This window comes from Oreochromis aureus, linkage group 19, assembly GCF_013358895.1.
Source record: "Oreochromis aureus strain Israel breed Guangdong linkage group 19, ZZ_aureus, whole genome shotgun sequence".
NCBI classification, from domain to species: domain Eukaryota; kingdom Metazoa; phylum Chordata; class Actinopteri; order Cichliformes; family Cichlidae; genus Oreochromis; species Oreochromis aureus.
Genome location: NC_052960.1, coordinates 13212259 through 13230414, shown reverse-complemented (window position 1 = coordinate 13230414; position 18156 = coordinate 13212259). Strand labels below are relative to the sequence as shown.

Below are 18156 nucleotides of genomic sequence, written 5' to 3'. Positions count from 1 at the left end.
TCCCAAACAGAGGCCTGTACTATGAAGCAGATGCTGATCCTCCACTCTCTCACCATTCCTGGTATGGTGGGAAACTATTTTACAGAGAACAAATTAGTCATTATAGGCTGTTTTAAAGTTGTTAGACCTGTACAAGCCCTTCAGGCGCTCTCACCATTCCTAGGATCTGTTGTGATCCTAGGAATGGTGTGCTATTTTTCTGAGAACTGGATAGGCATGATTTTGTACCTGTTAACCTCTAATCTAGAGATGAGAATAATAGGTGATATACCCAGACAAATGAACTAGTTTCATAGTACAGAAAATCCAGGTTTAACTCTCAAGTTACCAGCAATATGAAATCCTGCTTCATAGTACAGGCCTCTGGATATGATGGAGATTAGAAATCAGCATAACTGAAATCACCCGCTATACTAACTAATTAGTTGTTGGGAAAGTAACTGAACCATTCCTGGAAGAGCCCAGGAACAGTTAAAGTAGGAGGATCTAAAGATTTTAATAGCATCTTTGTCTTTGTCTTCTCTAATGAGCGTCAGTACAGGCCATAACAACTCTATGAAAACCCCTGAGGAAGATTTGTTTTTTTCCTCGAGCCTTCACTGCCAAGTTACCACTCCTTTCTTTCTTTCTTTCTCACACTCACCATACGTGCAAAAAAATAGCATGAACACTTTTCAGTTTTCATCCTGTTCGTTTGCAGCGTTGTAGGAGCTAAATTCTTTAGCTGCTGTTTACAGAGAGCTGAATCACAACGACATCCACAGGTCAGGAGAATGGACATGTTTATCTAAGCTTATGCTATAAAAACTCCCACCATTTGCTTCAACTAGGCTACCACAAGCTCAAAACCCTCAACCTCAACGGAGGTTAATCTCAGGCTACTAGCTGAACAGTAGTACAACTTGAAAAACCTTAACTTAAACCAGAAATGGAAGAGGTTCGCCTTGAAATTAAAAAATGTATTTTAGGGCAGAATTTTTACTTTGAAGGCAAACAGTCTCCATTACTGGTTTTTATCGCACTTTTATCAGTTTCACCACAGCTCAGAGAGTAGCTCCTCAGTGTTTGTAGACAGGTCTGCCACATCCATTCAAATTACGACTGCAGTAATATGCTAACAACCAAACCAATGGCAAAGAGTTTGACTGGGGAATGCACCATTTTTCCCTGGTGATAGGTGGTTCCCAGGGGGTAACTGAGTGGTCTGTAGATCTGTGTGAACGGCACTTTAGCAATCATTTTCCCAGCGATTGGAATCAACCTGCATCAACCACTTGTAACTGGTCAGGGAATATGCATTTTTTCCCATTAGGCCAGAAGTTGCCAGATGGTCACTGACCATTCTCTAAGCCTGCGTGACTGGGGCTTTATCCACTTGTTCCTATATTGTCATCATGATTGTCAAAGATCTGCAAAACCCCAATAGGAAATTAGGATTCAGACTTAAATAAGTACACATCATGCAGTTTGTCCCATTTCAGCTGCCAAACACTAGCTGATAAACTCCATATCAGAAAATGCCTTGTTTCTGTGATTTTGCGGAAAATCACAATACAGGTGAGCTTCAATCTAAATGCACTGGAACACACGTTTACGAGCATTTGCTAGACCTGAAAGATGAATGCAGAGTTTTTAACGAGACATGGACTTTTAAGTATTCACTTACCGAAGTCAAGAGGTAAAGTCATGTACTTACTTTGTGGAAAACAGATTGCTTTGTTTAACGATTACAGTTTGAATGGTCTTTATGAGACTAAACATGCAGAGAAATACTAGAACTTGACTGATGCAAAGCAGGAACATCTCAGCCTTTGCTAGAAAAGCTGTAAAAACAACAAGGACATTCTACCAAGTTATACACATCCAGAAATGGAGGGAGGAGCCATGACCAGCTTTGTGATTTCCACTAAAATCACAAAAAGCACAGTAAGCTATTCACTGATGGGAAGTTTATCAAAGACTGTTTGATGGACTCTGCTGAAGCAAAGAAACATAAAACAATGTACTCCTCTCCAGGTAAACCGTAACAAGATGGATCAAACACTGCAGGAAATCTGGAGCTTCAGTTGAAAAACAAAGCAGACAAATGTAACTTTTTGTCCTTGAGAGCTGCAATATCCACAACACTGCCGAGTTACTCGTCTGTTTACATCGGATAGCGAAAGAGTTTCAGATTACAATGATGCTGGCAGCTTGTTCACTAGGACAACTGCTTGTTTGGATAGGTTTTCCAACTTTCTTTTGAAACGGATGCAAGTTAAAAAGACTGAAATCAATGCAGAAGTGACATTGGTATTTTTCCATTGTATTACACACTAGGTGTTGTGTAAGTCAGTGCTAAAAATTAACTTTGTTGTTGATGATGTAACTAAAATGGTTAGCTTAATCAGGGCAAGAGCACTGAATCACAGACTGATTCACTACAGGTAGAGCACTTCATTTCAGTATTACTGCTAGATTTCTAATTCTCTCTCAAAGAGGAGAATTTTCCACATGAGGACCTTTCTTTTCTTTTTATCTTCATATGTGAAAAAGCATTCGCCCTGATAAAGTTTAAGAAATCCAGATCCTCTCTCAGTAAAGAGAACCTGCCCATTTTCCTTTGTATTTCCACCACAGACATTGAACCTGACTTAAATGCATGAAATATTAAATAGTGATTTTAAAAAAAAGTTGGTGTTTTTACTATGCCCATGTAACTTTTAGATTGCCTAATTGTTTGTTTTTTTTCCGTTTTGTTTTTTGTTTTTTTTTTACTTTTAAACCTGTCTTGTCTTGCAGCTTTTGCAATCAGAATTATGATCTGAATGCAATTTTGTGCCAAACACATTTTGCTTTTCCAAGATGAGCTCTATAAATTCTCTATAGCCTCCTCTTGCTTGTGTGTTTCTTTTACCTGTTTATTTATCAATTTCTATTAGTGTTATTTCAGTTATAACATTATATGTTTAGTATGACAAAATCTAAGCTTACAGGCAGGGGGAAAAAAGAAGATGGAGAGAATAGGAGAAAGCTTATTAAAAGAATAGAGCACAAATAGAAAAGCACCTGTAAGAAAAAAACAAAGAACGGAGGAAAAACATAGAAGACCTTCATTGGGTAGTTGTAACATCTGCTCCAGTACCATTAGCAGAACTGAGTTCAGCTTCTTAGCACTCTTTATAACAGTCCCAGTTTCTTGTGGCCCCCTGGGAAAATTGCACACCCCTGGTCTAGATAGAATCATACATATATAACAGTATAAGTGCATATTTTCAACACGTAAGTGACAGTAACAATGTTTCTGTTCTTTACAACAACACAAACTACTCATGAATCAGAACTTCATCTTTCAGGCCTTGCACCCTGCAAAGTCAACAGGCTTGCAGGAAGTTTCATCAAATAACGAGGAGCAAGGTCAGGAAGTACATCTACTAAATTTCCCAACAATATATTTGTCCCTCCACCATTAAAACCTCTCAGAAAAGGAGCCTGTTTTAAATCAGTGGAATGTAAAATGACTGAGTAAATACACAAGACAGAACCATGACTTAAACGTTACCGGAGCATTGTGGATATAAGCATCTAGCATAATGTAAAGGAGGGGCACTAGAGACTAGTAGATTGGCCTTGCAGATGCTTTGACATACAGTCAATGGGCATTTTGCACTGGGAAGCAAACTTAATATACTGAAAGTGCTCAACACTGAGGAGAGGTGTGTATAACAGGCAGACTGTAATGCACTGGAAAGACCGGGTCAGGCCTGAAATGTTTGCAATGAGAAAGATGCTTCAGATTCTAACAAACATGTCAATACTCGCTTGCTGTCGTGCACCAATACTTTTGGGGGTTTTTTGCATTATGGACAGGAGTCAGTGGTTCTTTGCTCTATACAAGTAAGAGTCCAGGAGAGTCCAAATTAGCCAGTCTTTGCTGCTTTGCTGTTGCTTTTGTTCCTTAGTTTATTTGGCTCTGCTCAATGTAAACTTCATTTTAAAGAACTCAGCTTTTCCCCAGGGGATCTTTTTTTTTTTTTAGTGTTTTTACTTTTTAAAGTCTAAGAGGTTTATGATTTTGGCTTCAGATTTTTGTCCTCAAAGTCACCCAGGTTATTAGATATACTCTTTATGGTAGGAATGATGCTGGTTATAAAGGCAGTATGTGCAGTTTGGTACCTCGGCAAGTTACCAAATGATCAGTTTTAGCATTTATATCATTAATATCATTATTTTGTCTATTTGCCATTTTTAGAAAGTGTCAAGAGATGTACTCTAAGACACTTCTTCAGCTGAGAATCAGAGAGGAGAAACACACAGTTTTACTTGCATGCAAGGGCAGCCACAGAGCACTCGCACTTGGAGTGAGGGCTCCGAGACTCGCACTCTGCCACTGCCCTGGTCTTTATTTATACACAAGAAGAGTAATACAACAGTGAATACGTTTGTTCAGTCGAATGTTGATGCGTGAGCATGTGCGGATATGTGTGTGTGTGTGTGTGTGTGCGCGCGCGTGTGTGCGTGTGCCAGGAGAGGCTCCTCTACCTGGTACAAAGTGAAACTGCTTATTAAGCTCTTATCTAGCAGGTACTGCTCCTTCCCTGCATGATAACAGGTCACAGTGAACGAAAACAGTCTGAGTTATAAAGAGGTCATCATACAGTATTCTATCATATGCAAACTTATATCATTAAAAGCTTATACTGACTACTAAGTACAATTTTCTATTGACAGAAAGGGAAGACTGAAATAATTTGGTTCACATGTGGATCATCATTTACATCAGTAACTCGATATACATAAATGAAATGATTTACAGTGCTGGAGTCTGTTTCATACACCTTCATTTTGAGTAGAATTCACTGAGGAGCAATGTTTTAAAATCATCACATGTGATCTTACAGTATTAAAGCATCAAAACACTAGTCTGTTTTCAACAAACGGTTATCAACAGTTTATTGTGGTGTCCAATAATGTTTATGATAAGCAGTCTTATTATTTAAATGTGAATACATTTGCCCTTATCAGCATTTGAGGTTTGTTTTAACAAATACATTTCGATAACAAGCAGCTTATGTAAGAATGAAAGCATTTCATTTGAGAGAGGAGCCCTGTCCTTCTTTGCAGAACACAATAGAGTGAACCAAGCTGTGGCTCCTCCCCCTCCTATGTGCGCTCTAGGATGGGGATACACAAAGTCTGAAGGGGGTAACGACTTTGGCCCGACAATCCTGGTACGCCCCTGCTAAATGTGCTAGAGGTAACATGTCACAGCAGTAGCAACAAAAGAAAAATCCAAACGAAAGAGAAATCACTCACTAAGGATGAGAATAAAGCAATGGTCTGTGGCCACCACCTGCAAATTCATTCATTTTTTTCGAGGGGGCGGGGGTCTTATTGTTGCCTCTGATATTATTACTTTGAGGTGCATCGAAGCAGGTGAAATAGATTCACAGTGGGTTATGCTTTCTAACAGATTGTGTTATTCTGTGATGATCGAGCGTCCCCGGTTTTGTTGCTGTTATTGTTATTTGTTTGGGGGTTTTTTAAGCACTGTATAAAAGTGTATAAAACAGTGTATAAAATAATTTCATAATTTCCTACTGCTTTTACTAAAAGCGAAGTTTTTCTTTATCATTGTTTTATTCTCAGTTAAACGTCCTGCAATTTCCCAACTCGATATTTCTGCGTTTTAAGATGTTTTGCATTTAAGAATGTAGGAAAATTCGCAGCAAAACCCTTTAGGAAGAAAAAACAAAATAAAATAAACGCATAACATTGTGACCTATTGTAATTTATCATATTCAAAAATATCAGATGTATTTTATGAACTACAATGAACAATTACAGCCGAAATATGCATTAGAATAATACGAAAAACAGTATCATCCTTTGTTTTATTCCACTACATGTTATGGAAAAATACTTAGACGCTGCAGGAAAATCGAGAAACATCTATAAGCCCGCAAATCCTCACCACCGGGCTTTGTGGTTTCACCGAGAACTCTCCAGAATGGAAATTTTTCACCTCATGTAAAGAAACGTGAGTGGAAACAAGCCCGGCCATTTGCTGATGTCCTCAGACGTCTCCCTCAGCATCAGCTATAAAAGAGCGACCGAGCGCTCGGATTGGCTTGTGGCACTGAAGTCGTCCTACGAGGGAACCTCTCGAGCTCGTGGCTGACACCAACTGGACGAAGACGATAAACGCCCCTTCAAATTAAAGAGAGCGGAAATTTACAGTCGTTGAAGCGAAGAGCTGTCAGCGATACGCCGGGAAGCAGTCTCATTTTAGATACTTTACACTTATTCCGTGCAAAGGTGAGGGAGTTTACCGGTTTAGTTCACTTTTTCCCACTTGAACTTAATTTGACTGCTCCACCATCGAACGACCAAACACAAAAACAGGTTTGTTAGGATTTTCGTAGAAAGTTTACCAGCTGTCTATCGGAGGGCAGAGGAGAAAAAACCGGTCCGTTAGGCTTTTCTTAAAAAGCGTTAGAGCTCTCAGGCTTATAATAATAACACCCAATTTTCGTTTTCAGCATGTGTGCGAGCATCGTCGATTAAATGTGATGTGTTAGTGAACGGCAGCTTGCCGCTAGGTTCATTTCCGTGTACAGATGATGCAACTGTTCCTCCTCCTCTTTTCTTTCAGACTCTGCAGCCATGTCCGTGAACGTTCACATCAACAGCCCTAATGTGAAGTACACTGACTCTCACATTGAGGCTCAGTACTCCTACCAGACCGCGTCGGTGCACAGAGATGGGAACAAAGTCACGGTAAGTGATTTACATTTATGGTTATGTGTGTGCGTCTGTGCGCGTTTAGCCTCCAGCTAACCCGCGCTCTGTCCGTTACAGGTGACCCCCCGCACCACTGAGATGACGATCCGCACCGAGCGCCGTGTGCCTCGGCTGGGAGTGATGCTGGCGGGCTGGGGAGGCAATAACGGGACCACAGTCACAGCGGCCGTACTGGCCAACAAAATGGGTCTTACCTGGAAGACCAAAAACGGAGTAAAGGTGAGACGGGTGTCACAAATACGCACATATGTGTATGCTCCGGAAGGATTTGCATAGACTTTTTTTTATGGTATTACTATTTGAAATGAAGAAGCCACACATTAGTAAAAGCCTACCAAATAGAAAATGTAATATAATGTTCCTGCAGCACAATAACTCCTCCCAATCAACTTTTTGTGAGTTATTGCATTGAAATAGATCGCATGCTGCACAAAAAATCGATTTCATTAAATATGACATATGCTAAGTATGTACAATTTAATAACAATTTAATAATAAAAGAAATACAAATAATTAAGAGAGCGAATGAATTCCAGCAGCTCGCTATAACGGGATGTGAAAACTACCACTACAGAATGAATAGCAAATCTTCTTGTCCTGTTGTATAAACACAGTGTGCTGTATGTCCCCTGCTGCAGAAGTACAGCCTGATTATAAGCTGATTATACTGACATGTTCAATGGAGGGTTAAAGGCTTAACTTACTTAGGGATTTTCCCTTATAAGGACATCAGTAGTAATATTTATGAGCTGGTTCCTTATATTTTTGGCTATTACTACTTTATATATATATATAATAACCATTAAAAATAGGGGATTACATTCCATACAGAGAATAAAATCACATTCTTATTGCTTTCTCTTCCCTCAGAAAGCGAACTATTTCGGCTCCCTCCTGCAGTCCTCTACTGTTTGTCTGGGATCAGGGCTTGAGGGCGAGGTTAACGTGCCCTTCCGGGACCTCCTGCCCATGGTGCACCCTAACGACATTGTGTTTGATGGTAAGAACAGTTCCACACAGTCGGCTCAGGGTGTACACACTTAAGACTGGGGTGTGTGGGTGTGAGAGAAAGTTCAGACAAGTACAGGAGTGTTGACAGCTGTGAAAACCGATCCCAGAACATATCAGAGGGATAGGGAGTCTCCATAAGGTGAAGGTTTTAACTAATAGTTACTGCACTGATCTTCTGTAAATTATTAGTTATTTTGGTCACTATTTATTATGATTATTTAACATGATTACTTACAGACTTGTGCATATGATGTTATAGGAAGCACATGCACAGCCAGCACTTTCCTAGAGATGCTAGAATCTAGTTTAGGATAAAATGGAATGCTGAAAGAAGTGAGCCTTCCTGTTTAGTTCTGAAAAATAATTTTTTTCTCCCTCTTTTTTTTGTTAGGTTGGGATATCTCTTCATTGGATCTAGGCAGTGCAATGGAGCGAGCCCAGGTGCTTGACTGGTCTTTACAAGAGCAGCTGCGACCATACATGAGCTGCCTGAAACCCAAACCATCGATCTACATTCCAGAGTTCATTGCTGCAAATCAGGAGAGTCGCGCAGACAATGTCCTCACTGGCACCATGGCGGAGCAGGTAATAAAAGTCTCTGACTCCCCTTTTTATTCATCTGTCTACTTTTTTTCTCTTGCAATTTGTCTCAAAGAGTACATGATCTTCCAGATGGAGCGAATTAGAGCTGACATAAGAGACTTCCGTCAGGCCAGTGGTGTGGACAAAGTCATTGTTTTGTGGACCGCCAACACCGAGCGCTTCTGTGATATCATCCCAGGGGTCAACGACTCTGCCAAGAACCTGCTGGCTGCAATCCAGGTGAGATCAATGGCCATAAAAATAAATCCAGAATCAAGTTTGAGTGCAAATCACAATAATGAGCCAACTTAAACTGTGTTGGTGGTCGGTGGTTATCATCAATCACCCACTCAACTTTAATTTCTTTCTAATGCTTAGGACCAAACAGTAATCCTTCATTACATTTAGTGATTAATGAAGCTTAGAGGATGAAAAGATTAGCCCTTCTAACACACTTTGGATTTGTAAATGAAATGTCTTAATGAGTCTGAAAGAGACAGCAATTCCTTTTATATCAGATCAGGGGAAAGAAAATTATGATTCGCCCCTCTTGGCCAAGTTCTTATTTTATCTTCTTCCTTGAGCATGCTTGTACTGCTGTCAGCAATGATAAGAGTCTATTTCACAGACTTCTGATCCTCAGCAAATAGCTCAATTTAAGATAGTCATGAAGTCAACAAGAGAGATGTTTTACTGAGGTGATGTAAAGAGTCTCGGGGGAACTGTAGTCAAGCTTTCCTACTAAGCGTAATATGATGACATGCTCAGTAACAGCTATCGTGTCTTTGCTTTCCCTTCATCCATCAGGCCGGAGCTGCAGAGGTCTCCCCCTCCACTCTGTTTGCAGTGGCCAGTATACTGGAGGGCTGCGCCTACATCAACGGCTCCCCACAGAACACTTTTGTCCCAGGAGCAATTGAGTTAGCCATGCAGAGAGGCGTGTTCATCGGCGGTGATGACTTCAAGTCTGGTCAGACTAAGATCAAGTCAGTGCTGGTGGACTTCCTGGTCAGTGCAGGCATCAAGGTGAGGATTAATGAGACTGAGCCACTTGTCTGAATTCTCCAAAGAGAATTAGCATCTGTTATATTACAGGTATATATAATTAAAGTGTAACTGTATCTTATAAACCACAACTTAATAAGTTTCTCTGCATTTGACAGCCAACATCCATTGTCAGCTACAATCACCTTGGCAACAACGATGGGAAAAACCTGTCGGCTCCACAGCAGTTCCGCTCCAAAGAGATCTCTAAGAGCAATGTGGTGGACGACATGGTCCAGTCCAACCCCATACTGTACGAGCCAGGAGAGAAACCTGACCACTGTGTAAGTGAGAGCGACGCAAACACAGACAGATGACAAGCTCCGTGTCAGTATTTACAGCCATCAGCTGACAGACTGCCTCTATTTTCTTTCAGGTGGTTATCAAATATGTCCCATATGTGGGAGACAGCAAGCGTGCCATGGATGAATACACCTCTGAAATAATGATGGGAGGGATCAACACTATTGCGCTGCACAATACCTGTGAGGTCAGTCTGTTTCTGTTGACAGCATCGGAAACAAAGAGGTTCCACCAAATCTGAATTGATCAACAGATGAAGCTCCTCACCCCCCCTACACAAAAACATAACATCTATTTTGTTTATGTTTACAAGCATAGTATTTTCCACTAATTCAGTCCATTTGGGTTCATTTTTGACTTGTTATTAATAATTTTTAGCAACAAAATGTAATGGAGTATATTTTAATGCAGAACTTTGGCTCCCTCTACTGGTACAAAAAAAAGCTACATTGACAGACAATTTTAGAAACCAACAGATAGTCTGCACCAATCTTCTGTAGATGTGTTACTATGACTAATTAATTATGATACAAAATTATTTTGGTTTTGATTATGATTATTTACCTTATTGTTCAAAGTTGCACATATATTTTGGTCCAATCATTAAAAAGAATGGTGTTTGTCTTCTGTACATATGTATACCTTCTAATTCTAGTACACAGTGCTCACTCACTTCTTCTTGCTTCCTCTCTAACAGGACTCTCTACTTGCCACCCCAATCATCCTGGACCTGGTGATGCTGACAGAGCTTTGCCAGCGTGTGACTGTAAAGCCCCAGGGTGAAGAGAGCTTCCAGTCTTTCCACAGCGTCTTATCACTGCTCTCCTTCCTCTGCAAGGCTCCTCTTGTCCCATCAGGAACTCCAGTTGTCAATGCCTTTTTCCGCCAGAGGTCCTCCATTGAGAACATCATGAGGTGAGTTGATTGCTTTGATTTCTGTGTCTAAAAGGCTGCATGTTGACTCAACAGAGGCATTTTCAGGAATGAGGCGATTGATATTCCTCAGTTACATTTAGTTACAGTATCTATCTCCTTTCTTTTCAGGGCGTGCCTTGGTCTTCCTCCTCAGAACCACATGCTGCTGGAGCACAAGCTGCAGAGAAACTTCCTGCCCCCACATGAAACCTGTGTCAACAATGATGTCGCTTCTTTGAAGAAAGTTCCCTTAGTCAACGGAAATCACATTCCTCTAACAAATGGCGTATATGCACACATGGACCACACAGCATGTGCATTATAACTGAAACACTGCAGAACTAAACTGAACTTTGAATCAAAAGAAGAAGTTCCCTCATTGATTAAGCTGTTGTTGCGACATCAATTTGGCCTAGTTAACTAGATTTACTGAGTTTCAGTATGCTTTATAAAGCCCACGTACAGCACTTACATGGGCCCTAAAAAGGCAAGTTTGTTTGTTAGTTTGTTTACATATTTTAAAGTATTAACTTTACAATAGTAAACTTGAGTAAATTTTCTAACTGCTTGTGTTTAAATCACAGTAGTTTTCAAAGTAATTTACATTTGCACATTGTACACTATCTTTTATCTGTGAAACAGCTGTTTCTGTGAAAAACGGATGTAGTACCTGCTGTATTTGTTATTTAAATTAACATTACACTGGACTATCTTTTTACCTTACTGTTTTTGTACAACAGTGCAGTCTATCACTACTTTTTTGTAGTGTCTTGAACTGTTTATATACAATAAACTCCTGAATGGTGTCATCTGAACCTACATTGTCTTGAGTCATTCATTTTTGGATTTTCAAATATACTTATACATATAACTTATATAGATTAAAAACAGAGAATGTCTATAGCTATGGTCAGAAGTTCACATACACACTTGACCTGGCCAAGGCCTAATACAATACTCAGAATAATGACCAAGAAACTCTTTAACGCTTAAAGAAGTAAAATTGTAGATTTTCACAAGTTGGAAAGACAATCCATAAATAAAAGATTCGTACTGATTTTCACATTATGTGTGACCTTGACCTCGACCTGATTTTCACCAAAAATCGTCTTGAGATGTTATTGGTATCTACCATCATACAAAATTTGAACATGATATCTTAAAAACTGGGGCCGTTAGACTGCTAACAAACAGACAGACAGAAAAATAAACAAACAAAACTGATTACTATCTCCTTTCCTTTGGGGAGAGAATGACCGCTGATTCCTAGATCTACAATTTAAACCTAAGTTATTTAGACATGTCACCACTTTACTAAGATCTTGACAAAGGTCCAAACTGTCACCCTCACATAAGAGGAAACTGGTTAAGATGTTCATGAACAACTAAGGCTCAAGCCTGCCATGAAACAGAAACTGCTGAAACACCAGTCTTTCCTAATGCTTATCCAGGTTCACACCGCGGGGGCAGAAATCTAAACCGAGAAGCCCAGACTTCGCTCATCCCACTGACCTCTTCAAGCTCATACAAGGGGACACTGAGTTGTTCCCAAGCCAGCTGAGAGATGTAGAATCTCTCCAGTCCTGGGTCTGCCCTGCAACTGCCTCCCTGTAGGACAAGCTGTTTTGCCTAAGTGTTCAAGAGGCATCCTAATCAGATACTTAAATCACCTCAACTGGCTCCATTTGATGTGGAAGAGCAGCGGCTCCCTCCCAAGTCCCTCTCAAATAACCAAGCTCGTTACCCTATCTCTAAGGTAGAGTCCAGCCACCATTTGAAGGAGACTGATTTCCTCTGCTTGTATCCACAACATCCTTTCAGTCACTACCACAGGTGAGAGTAGGAATGTAGATTTACCAGTAAATCCAGAGTTTCACTTCTATGCTCAAGTCTCTCTTTACCAACCAATTTAAATGAACTCTACCATTTCTGCTGAGAAGACTGGCCAAAGATCAAGTCTGAATAATGCCAAAAGCGTTCAACTTGCTTGGAATTTTTATCGAAATATTAGTCTATTTTTGAGCGGGTATGTATACTTTTACCTCTGTGTGGATTAGCGCAAAGCCAAAGTAAATTCAAATCTGCTGCACATGCACTAAAATACAAAAGTACCATTAAATATATGAAGCAAAGCACAAAAAATGTAATCACAGATAAGTTGCTATTTTTTAATATGAAAAACTACATAAAACTACACTTTTTATGTGATGTTTCGTTATATTTGCTTTGCCCCGCAGCCATATTTTTGACATTTAGTGTTGAAAAATAAAAATTTTATTGGTGAACTAATCTTATCTTTAAATAAAAAGAATACATGCACATCTATTTTAATAAACTGCATCACTTGTTCTAATATATATCAGCATTTTTTGTATTTTCATAAAACAAACATGTCCCTTTGGGTCACTGCCATTTCCATCTCACTGTGCAAAATGTAGGACGTTTTTGAGGGTTTGTATGCTCGGTGAGTACAGCAATAGTCATGTGACTTCTGTTCTTGTCACATCCATTGAAGGAACCGAAATATAAATATATAATAAATAATATAAATATACTATATATTTTCTTGAATATAAATAAATCAAGCCAAATGTTTCAGTTACATCAAGAATAATTTTGTTGGCTGTCATTTCTAAACAGCTGATATCTCCTTTGAACCTACCAGTAGCAAAATGAACTCTAAAATAAACATTTAAAGCACTACTTACATTCTGTATAAGCACTCAGAGGATTTTCTAACCACAGGTCTCATTCACACATGCAATCATATAAGTGCCTTTTTCCTATACATGATAACACTCACATGGATGCAACGGGGGCAACTCAGGGTTCAGTATCTTGCCCAATGATACTTTGTTCAAACTAGAGGAGCTGTGGGTTAAACAACTGAACTTCCAGTTAGTAAAATAGTAGACAACCTGCTCTGTAAGGGAATGTAATTCCCACCACACTCACCTCCATCACTTTTTTTTATAATAATGGTAAATACATAATGTGATGGAAATCACAATTCCAGTGATGTAACCCAACTGAAAATGTACCCTATTCTTGAGGATGGCACCTAAGACCATTGAATTGATAATCACGTTAAACTATTAGAGTACATTACTTTTTGTTTCTTTGACTGAAGTTTCGGAATTGATTGAAGTTTAACTTGCTAATTACAAACTGCATAAATGTTACTTTCAATAATTCAATCTAATTGCATCTAATTTTGCACATCTGAATATGTGCATGTGGAATTTAATTTAATATTTTTTTGAATATGTTTATATTTTTGTTTTAAAAATGCCTTTTGATGTGATGTGAATGGTAGAATAAACAGTCGACTTGTATATTGTTTAAATAATTTCATCACAGCTGCTATTATTAAATGTTTGAGGTTAGGTGGTAGGTTTAAACTGAAAAAGCGGAGGTTTTCACAAAACGCTAAAAGTTTAATATCGCTGGTTCTATACATTTCATCATGTCAGAGTAAGGGAAACCTTCAGGGGAACCAGGCGATGATTTAGGCTGGGCTCAGAAGCCTTTAGTCCCCCTCTGTGCGCGCTTCACCTCACAACGAGCCAGACAAAGGGGTGGTTTCATTTTTTGTGACGTTTTCTTGAACGCCAACCGGGTTTTCATCACTTCCGCTGCCGTTGCTGCGACACGGGACGTCAACAGCAATGGCGGACAAGGAGAAACGCCGGTCCGGGGTTAATCCTCCGGGGATGCCCGCGGGTAAAGCCACCAAATCGGACAGCGACAGGGAGTTTCTATCGCAGGCAGGGGTGGGAGACCTGCTCCGCGGGGCTATCCTCAAAATGGTCGAAGCCAGATCAGACGATCCCATCGGGTTCCTTGCAGACCACTTCTGCAACCTCGCATCCGTGACAGCCGCCGGCTTGGGTGGTTGCGGCGACGAGGAGCAGGTGAACACCGGCACTGTGAGCGCAGGCGCGCAGGAGCAGCAGCGTCTCAACCGGGCTCTGTGGCACCTGCGGCTGGCCCACCACTCCCAGAGGTCCGGACAAAATACAGAGGTTTATGGTCTTATATTCGACAGCAATCCGGATGAAAGCAGTGTGTATTGACGGAGAACTGTTGAATTTTCAAACATAGAATAACATATCAGCGTTTATAAGAGCACCTATTATATTATATTATTTTTTATGGGAAAAACCTCTATCAGACTTTATCAGACTGACTAATGCTTAATAGTCTGTTTGAATCTCATGTTCTCTTTTATTCTCTTGATTTTTTTCCCTTTGGGATTTTAAAAACAAATGAATGTAAGTAAAAGTATGGCAATGGACAACACGCTGTATATTTTTCAGCAACACGGTGGAACATACATGTCAAAAGAATTTGTTCCTCGCATTAACATTCTTCCCCATATAAGCTCTAATCAGCAGCTTTAGAAGTAGTTATATTTTAACTGATATTTTAAAAGTCATCTTTCTCCAGAAACAGGTTTCTTTTTATGCTGTATATTCATTATTTGCATATTCATTAGTCCTTAAAGCCCCCAGTAGTGTTCTGGTTTAGAGACATAAGAAACTGCTCTATCATCTCTCTCCTGATTTATTTCCTGTCAGTGATAAAATGAAAGGAAAACTAAACAAAATTGAAACAATTTTGTGAATTTGGAAAATTAATTAAAATAAAAGAAATATATAGAGAAAATATCATTAGTTTTATTAGTCTGGTAAAATGTTATTACAACTTACCTGACGAGGCACTGATAGGCATGTTTATTCAGAGTCTGGATGTCTATGAGACTGTGTGTCAACTGCTTTCAAAATTGTTTTTAATGTAATATTTGTACTGATTTTCCCTGAGTCTTTCCTGTGACATATGCCATCCACAAAATAATAATTAAAAAGACTAAAAATAAAACTAAAAGTAAATTAAACCAAACATTTTAAAACACTAAAAACTAAACTGAGACAACAACTTCCACTCTGGAAACTAACTAAAACTAAACTGAATTAAAAACAAAGAATCCAAATGAAATAAAAATAAAAACTAATCAGAAAATATGAAACTATAATAACTCTGCTACAGACTAAAGAATAATTTGATCTCTTTTATTGTACCTTTCTCCTCAGATCTGCATTCAGCAACAATGTCCGTGTGGCCTACGACCTCCTAAACCTCACTGGACCTCAAACATGTGCAGGAGAGTTTTCTGAAGGCCCTGATGGCCCCTGCACCGACAGCCCCGCCGGAGGAGGAGGAGTAAGAGGCGGCCTCTACACTCAGACCTTGCAATGCCTGTGCAGCGAGGGTGGAGTCCCTGCATCCACCTCTGCTCCCCTCCTGCGACGCCTCCATTGTCACGACCATGAAGCCGTCCCCTATGATGTCTTCCGTCATGGCGTGCTCACGTGTGCCGTTTTCTCAGACTACATCCGACAGGCTCAAAGGCTTTACGCCGAGGTGTGCTGCCCAGGTGAGGGTACTGCCTCTCGGGCATTGTGCCTGGCCGTACTGGGGACCTTGAAAGAAGCGCTAGAGACTTCCCAGGGCTCTGACTCAAACTACTGTGCCAATGCAAACACAAAAGTAAATTCCTGCCCTGAAGCTAATGTGAAGGCTATCCGCTACCTCGAGGCCAGTGCCAAGATCTCTCCCTGCAAGCTGGCTCAGGCCATGGCTGGTGCACAGACACGGGGGCCTGGCGGAAACATGGATGCAAAAGAGTTTGAAAACGCAGCTGCAGAGTTGTTCATCACTCGAGTTAAAGTTGTGTCCTAAGTCTTTGTATGACTGAAGAATGTACAAGTATCTAAAGCATATCCACATGTAAATGATTTGCTTATATTCACTAGGGCTGCACGATTTTGCATAAAATGAGAATCACGATTTTTTTGCTTAGAATTGAGATCACGATTCTCTCACGATTTTCTTTTCCAATATAAATATTTATTGCACTTATTAACTGCACATTAACTTCGTAACAGTTGAGACTGAACATAAAAACAATAAATAAACATAAAAACAATAAATGCCTCACATTTTGTGGTTGTGCTGCATGAAATTCCGTCTCCACCGTTGCTCGATACTGCGTGTATAGAGCAGGTAGTGCAACAATAGAAAAATAGCAACAATAGAAAAATAGTTGCAGGACGGCACTGTGTAGCGTTTGTCTAGGGGTGTTGATCATTTTCCTAAATCCCTGGTTTTGCACAGTGTTGATGGGAGCCATATCTTTGGTCAGGTGATAAGTAATAGCCTCCGTAATTTCTTTGTGCCTGCGGGAGTTCGATGTGTATAGGGAAGCGCTGTATAAGGTTCCCGTTATTGATGTTTGGGTGGTTGACCGGGACGGATTTTCTCCTGTCACTTTCTCGTCATCCCTGACGTGTTCTCCGTTGTTTTTTCCCTGCCAATTTGAGCATCATGGCACAGCTTCTGTATCAGGTGGTATAAGGCTCTGCCCTTGTCATTTGTTGAGCAGGAAGAGTGAGCGCTTGTTTTCATGCAGATTACGTCCTGGACCAAAATGCGGTACAATCGTCGTCTTTTTTTTTTTCTTTTTTTTTTTTTTTTCTTTTTTTAAATCGTTGTCATTTGGAAATGAGATCGCACATAAGTATGAATTGAGATCGCGATTTTCTAACGATTAATCGTGCAGCCCTAATATTCACCTTCTATAACCTCTAACCTTACTGTTATCCAGTAATAATCACCTGCACAGACATCATCTCCTCTTAAGGCTCACATTACACTCAAGTCCAGTCGAAAACATGTTGTTTGTTCACTATTCATAGCACTATTGAGGAACTGCACACTGGTGTATGGATGACAAGGAGTTCTTTTTGCAAAAGAGGAGTTCCTATTCCTCGAAATCAGTATTTCTTCTGACTGAGAGTCACTGTTTTTGAACCTATTTATTGAAATGCTTGGAGCAGCGAGTATTACTGGTGAAATAAACACTGCTGTAATAAATAATCCTCTTTTAAATGGCTCACTTTTTGTCATTCACTGAAGTTATACTGAACACAAAAGGCAGTGCAGGATGAAGCATTTAGGGTAGTACTGAACTATTTTTGTTTAATGTATACACAATATAACATCATTCATCATGTATGACTTACATAGAGAAAACATTCCCAGATGATAACAGTAAAGCACCAAATAAGCCGTCTACACATTAAAGAGGTTTGATGTTAAATGAACTTTTAAATTACAAAGTAAAAGATCACTGGGGAGTGTAGAGAGACAACACAGTGCATAAGATTATAAGACCAAGTCAGTTAAACTTCAGGGATATTATTCTGTCTAGTAAGGAAGTATAAACCACTGTGAGTCCATTTCACCTGCTTTGGTGCAAATGAAAGCTGCAACAGTTGCACAGAGTGGCAACAAGACAACTCCTAATATGAAATATTTTGGAGGTGGTGACCACAGACTATTGCACTCTCCTTATCTTTCCTATCAACGCTCCTAGTGGTAGCATGAGATTGTACTTGGATTCATGCTGCACAGGTCAAAAGAAGGTTTTCCATGTCTCTCTGTAAAGTTTCAAGA

At 39.8% G+C, this 18156-nt stretch overlaps 2 protein-coding genes across 3 annotated transcripts; both read left to right on the top strand.

Annotated features, from left to right (window-relative positions):
- The first annotated feature begins 6101 nt into the window (after nt 1–6101).
- LOC116318025 (inositol-3-phosphate synthase 1-A) lies at nt 6102–11455 on the top strand. Of its 2 annotated transcripts, none has more exons than XM_031736926.2 (11): nt 6102–6297; nt 6635–6759; nt 6841–7002; nt 7654–7783; nt 8186–8379; nt 8467–8616; nt 9184–9402; nt 9540–9704; nt 9797–9910; nt 10421–10638; nt 10768–11455. In XM_031736926.2, exons 2-11 carry the CDS (start codon nt 6646–6648, stop codon nt 10961–10963), a joined length of 1662 nt encoding a protein of 553 aa, XP_031592786.1. In that variant the 5' UTR covers nt 6102–6297; nt 6635–6645; the 3' UTR covers nt 10964–11455. The 2 variants fall into 2 exon arrangements, with proteins under 2 accessions (XP_031592786.1, XP_031592787.1); XM_031736927.2 differs by having other exon boundaries at nt 6102–6384.
- A 2852-nt stretch (nt 11456–14307) lies between these two features.
- tpgs1 (tubulin polyglutamylase complex subunit 1) lies at nt 14308–16531 on the top strand. Its single transcript, XM_039603723.1, has 2 exons — nt 14308–14644; nt 15732–16531. The coding sequence occupies exons 1-2, from the start codon at nt 14352–14354 to the stop codon at nt 16378–16380; spliced, it is 942 nt and encodes a 313-aa protein (XP_039459657.1). The 5' UTR covers nt 14308–14351; the 3' UTR covers nt 16381–16531.
- The last annotated feature ends 1625 nt before the right edge of the window (nt 16532–18156 follow it).

Coding starts and splice junctions, on each gene's coding strand:
- tpgs1 (XM_039603723.1), top strand. CDS start 14,352: ATGCCCGCGGGTAAAGCCACCAAATCGGACAGCGACAGGGAGTTTCTA. Junction 14,645..15,731: donor CTGGCCCACCACTCCCAGAG/GTCCGGACAAAA, acceptor CTTTCTCCTCAG/ATCTGCATTCAGCAACAATG.
- LOC116318025 (XM_031736926.2), top strand. CDS start 6,646: ATGTCCGTGAACGTTCACATCAACAGCCCTAATGTGAAGTACACTGAC. Junction 9,705..9,796: donor GAGAGAAACCTGACCACTGT/GTAAGTGAGAGC, acceptor ATTTTCTTTCAG/GTGGTTATCAAATATGTCCC. Junction 9,911..10,420: donor CGCTGCACAATACCTGTGAG/GTCAGTCTGTTT, acceptor CCTCTCTAACAG/GACTCTCTACTTGCCACCCC.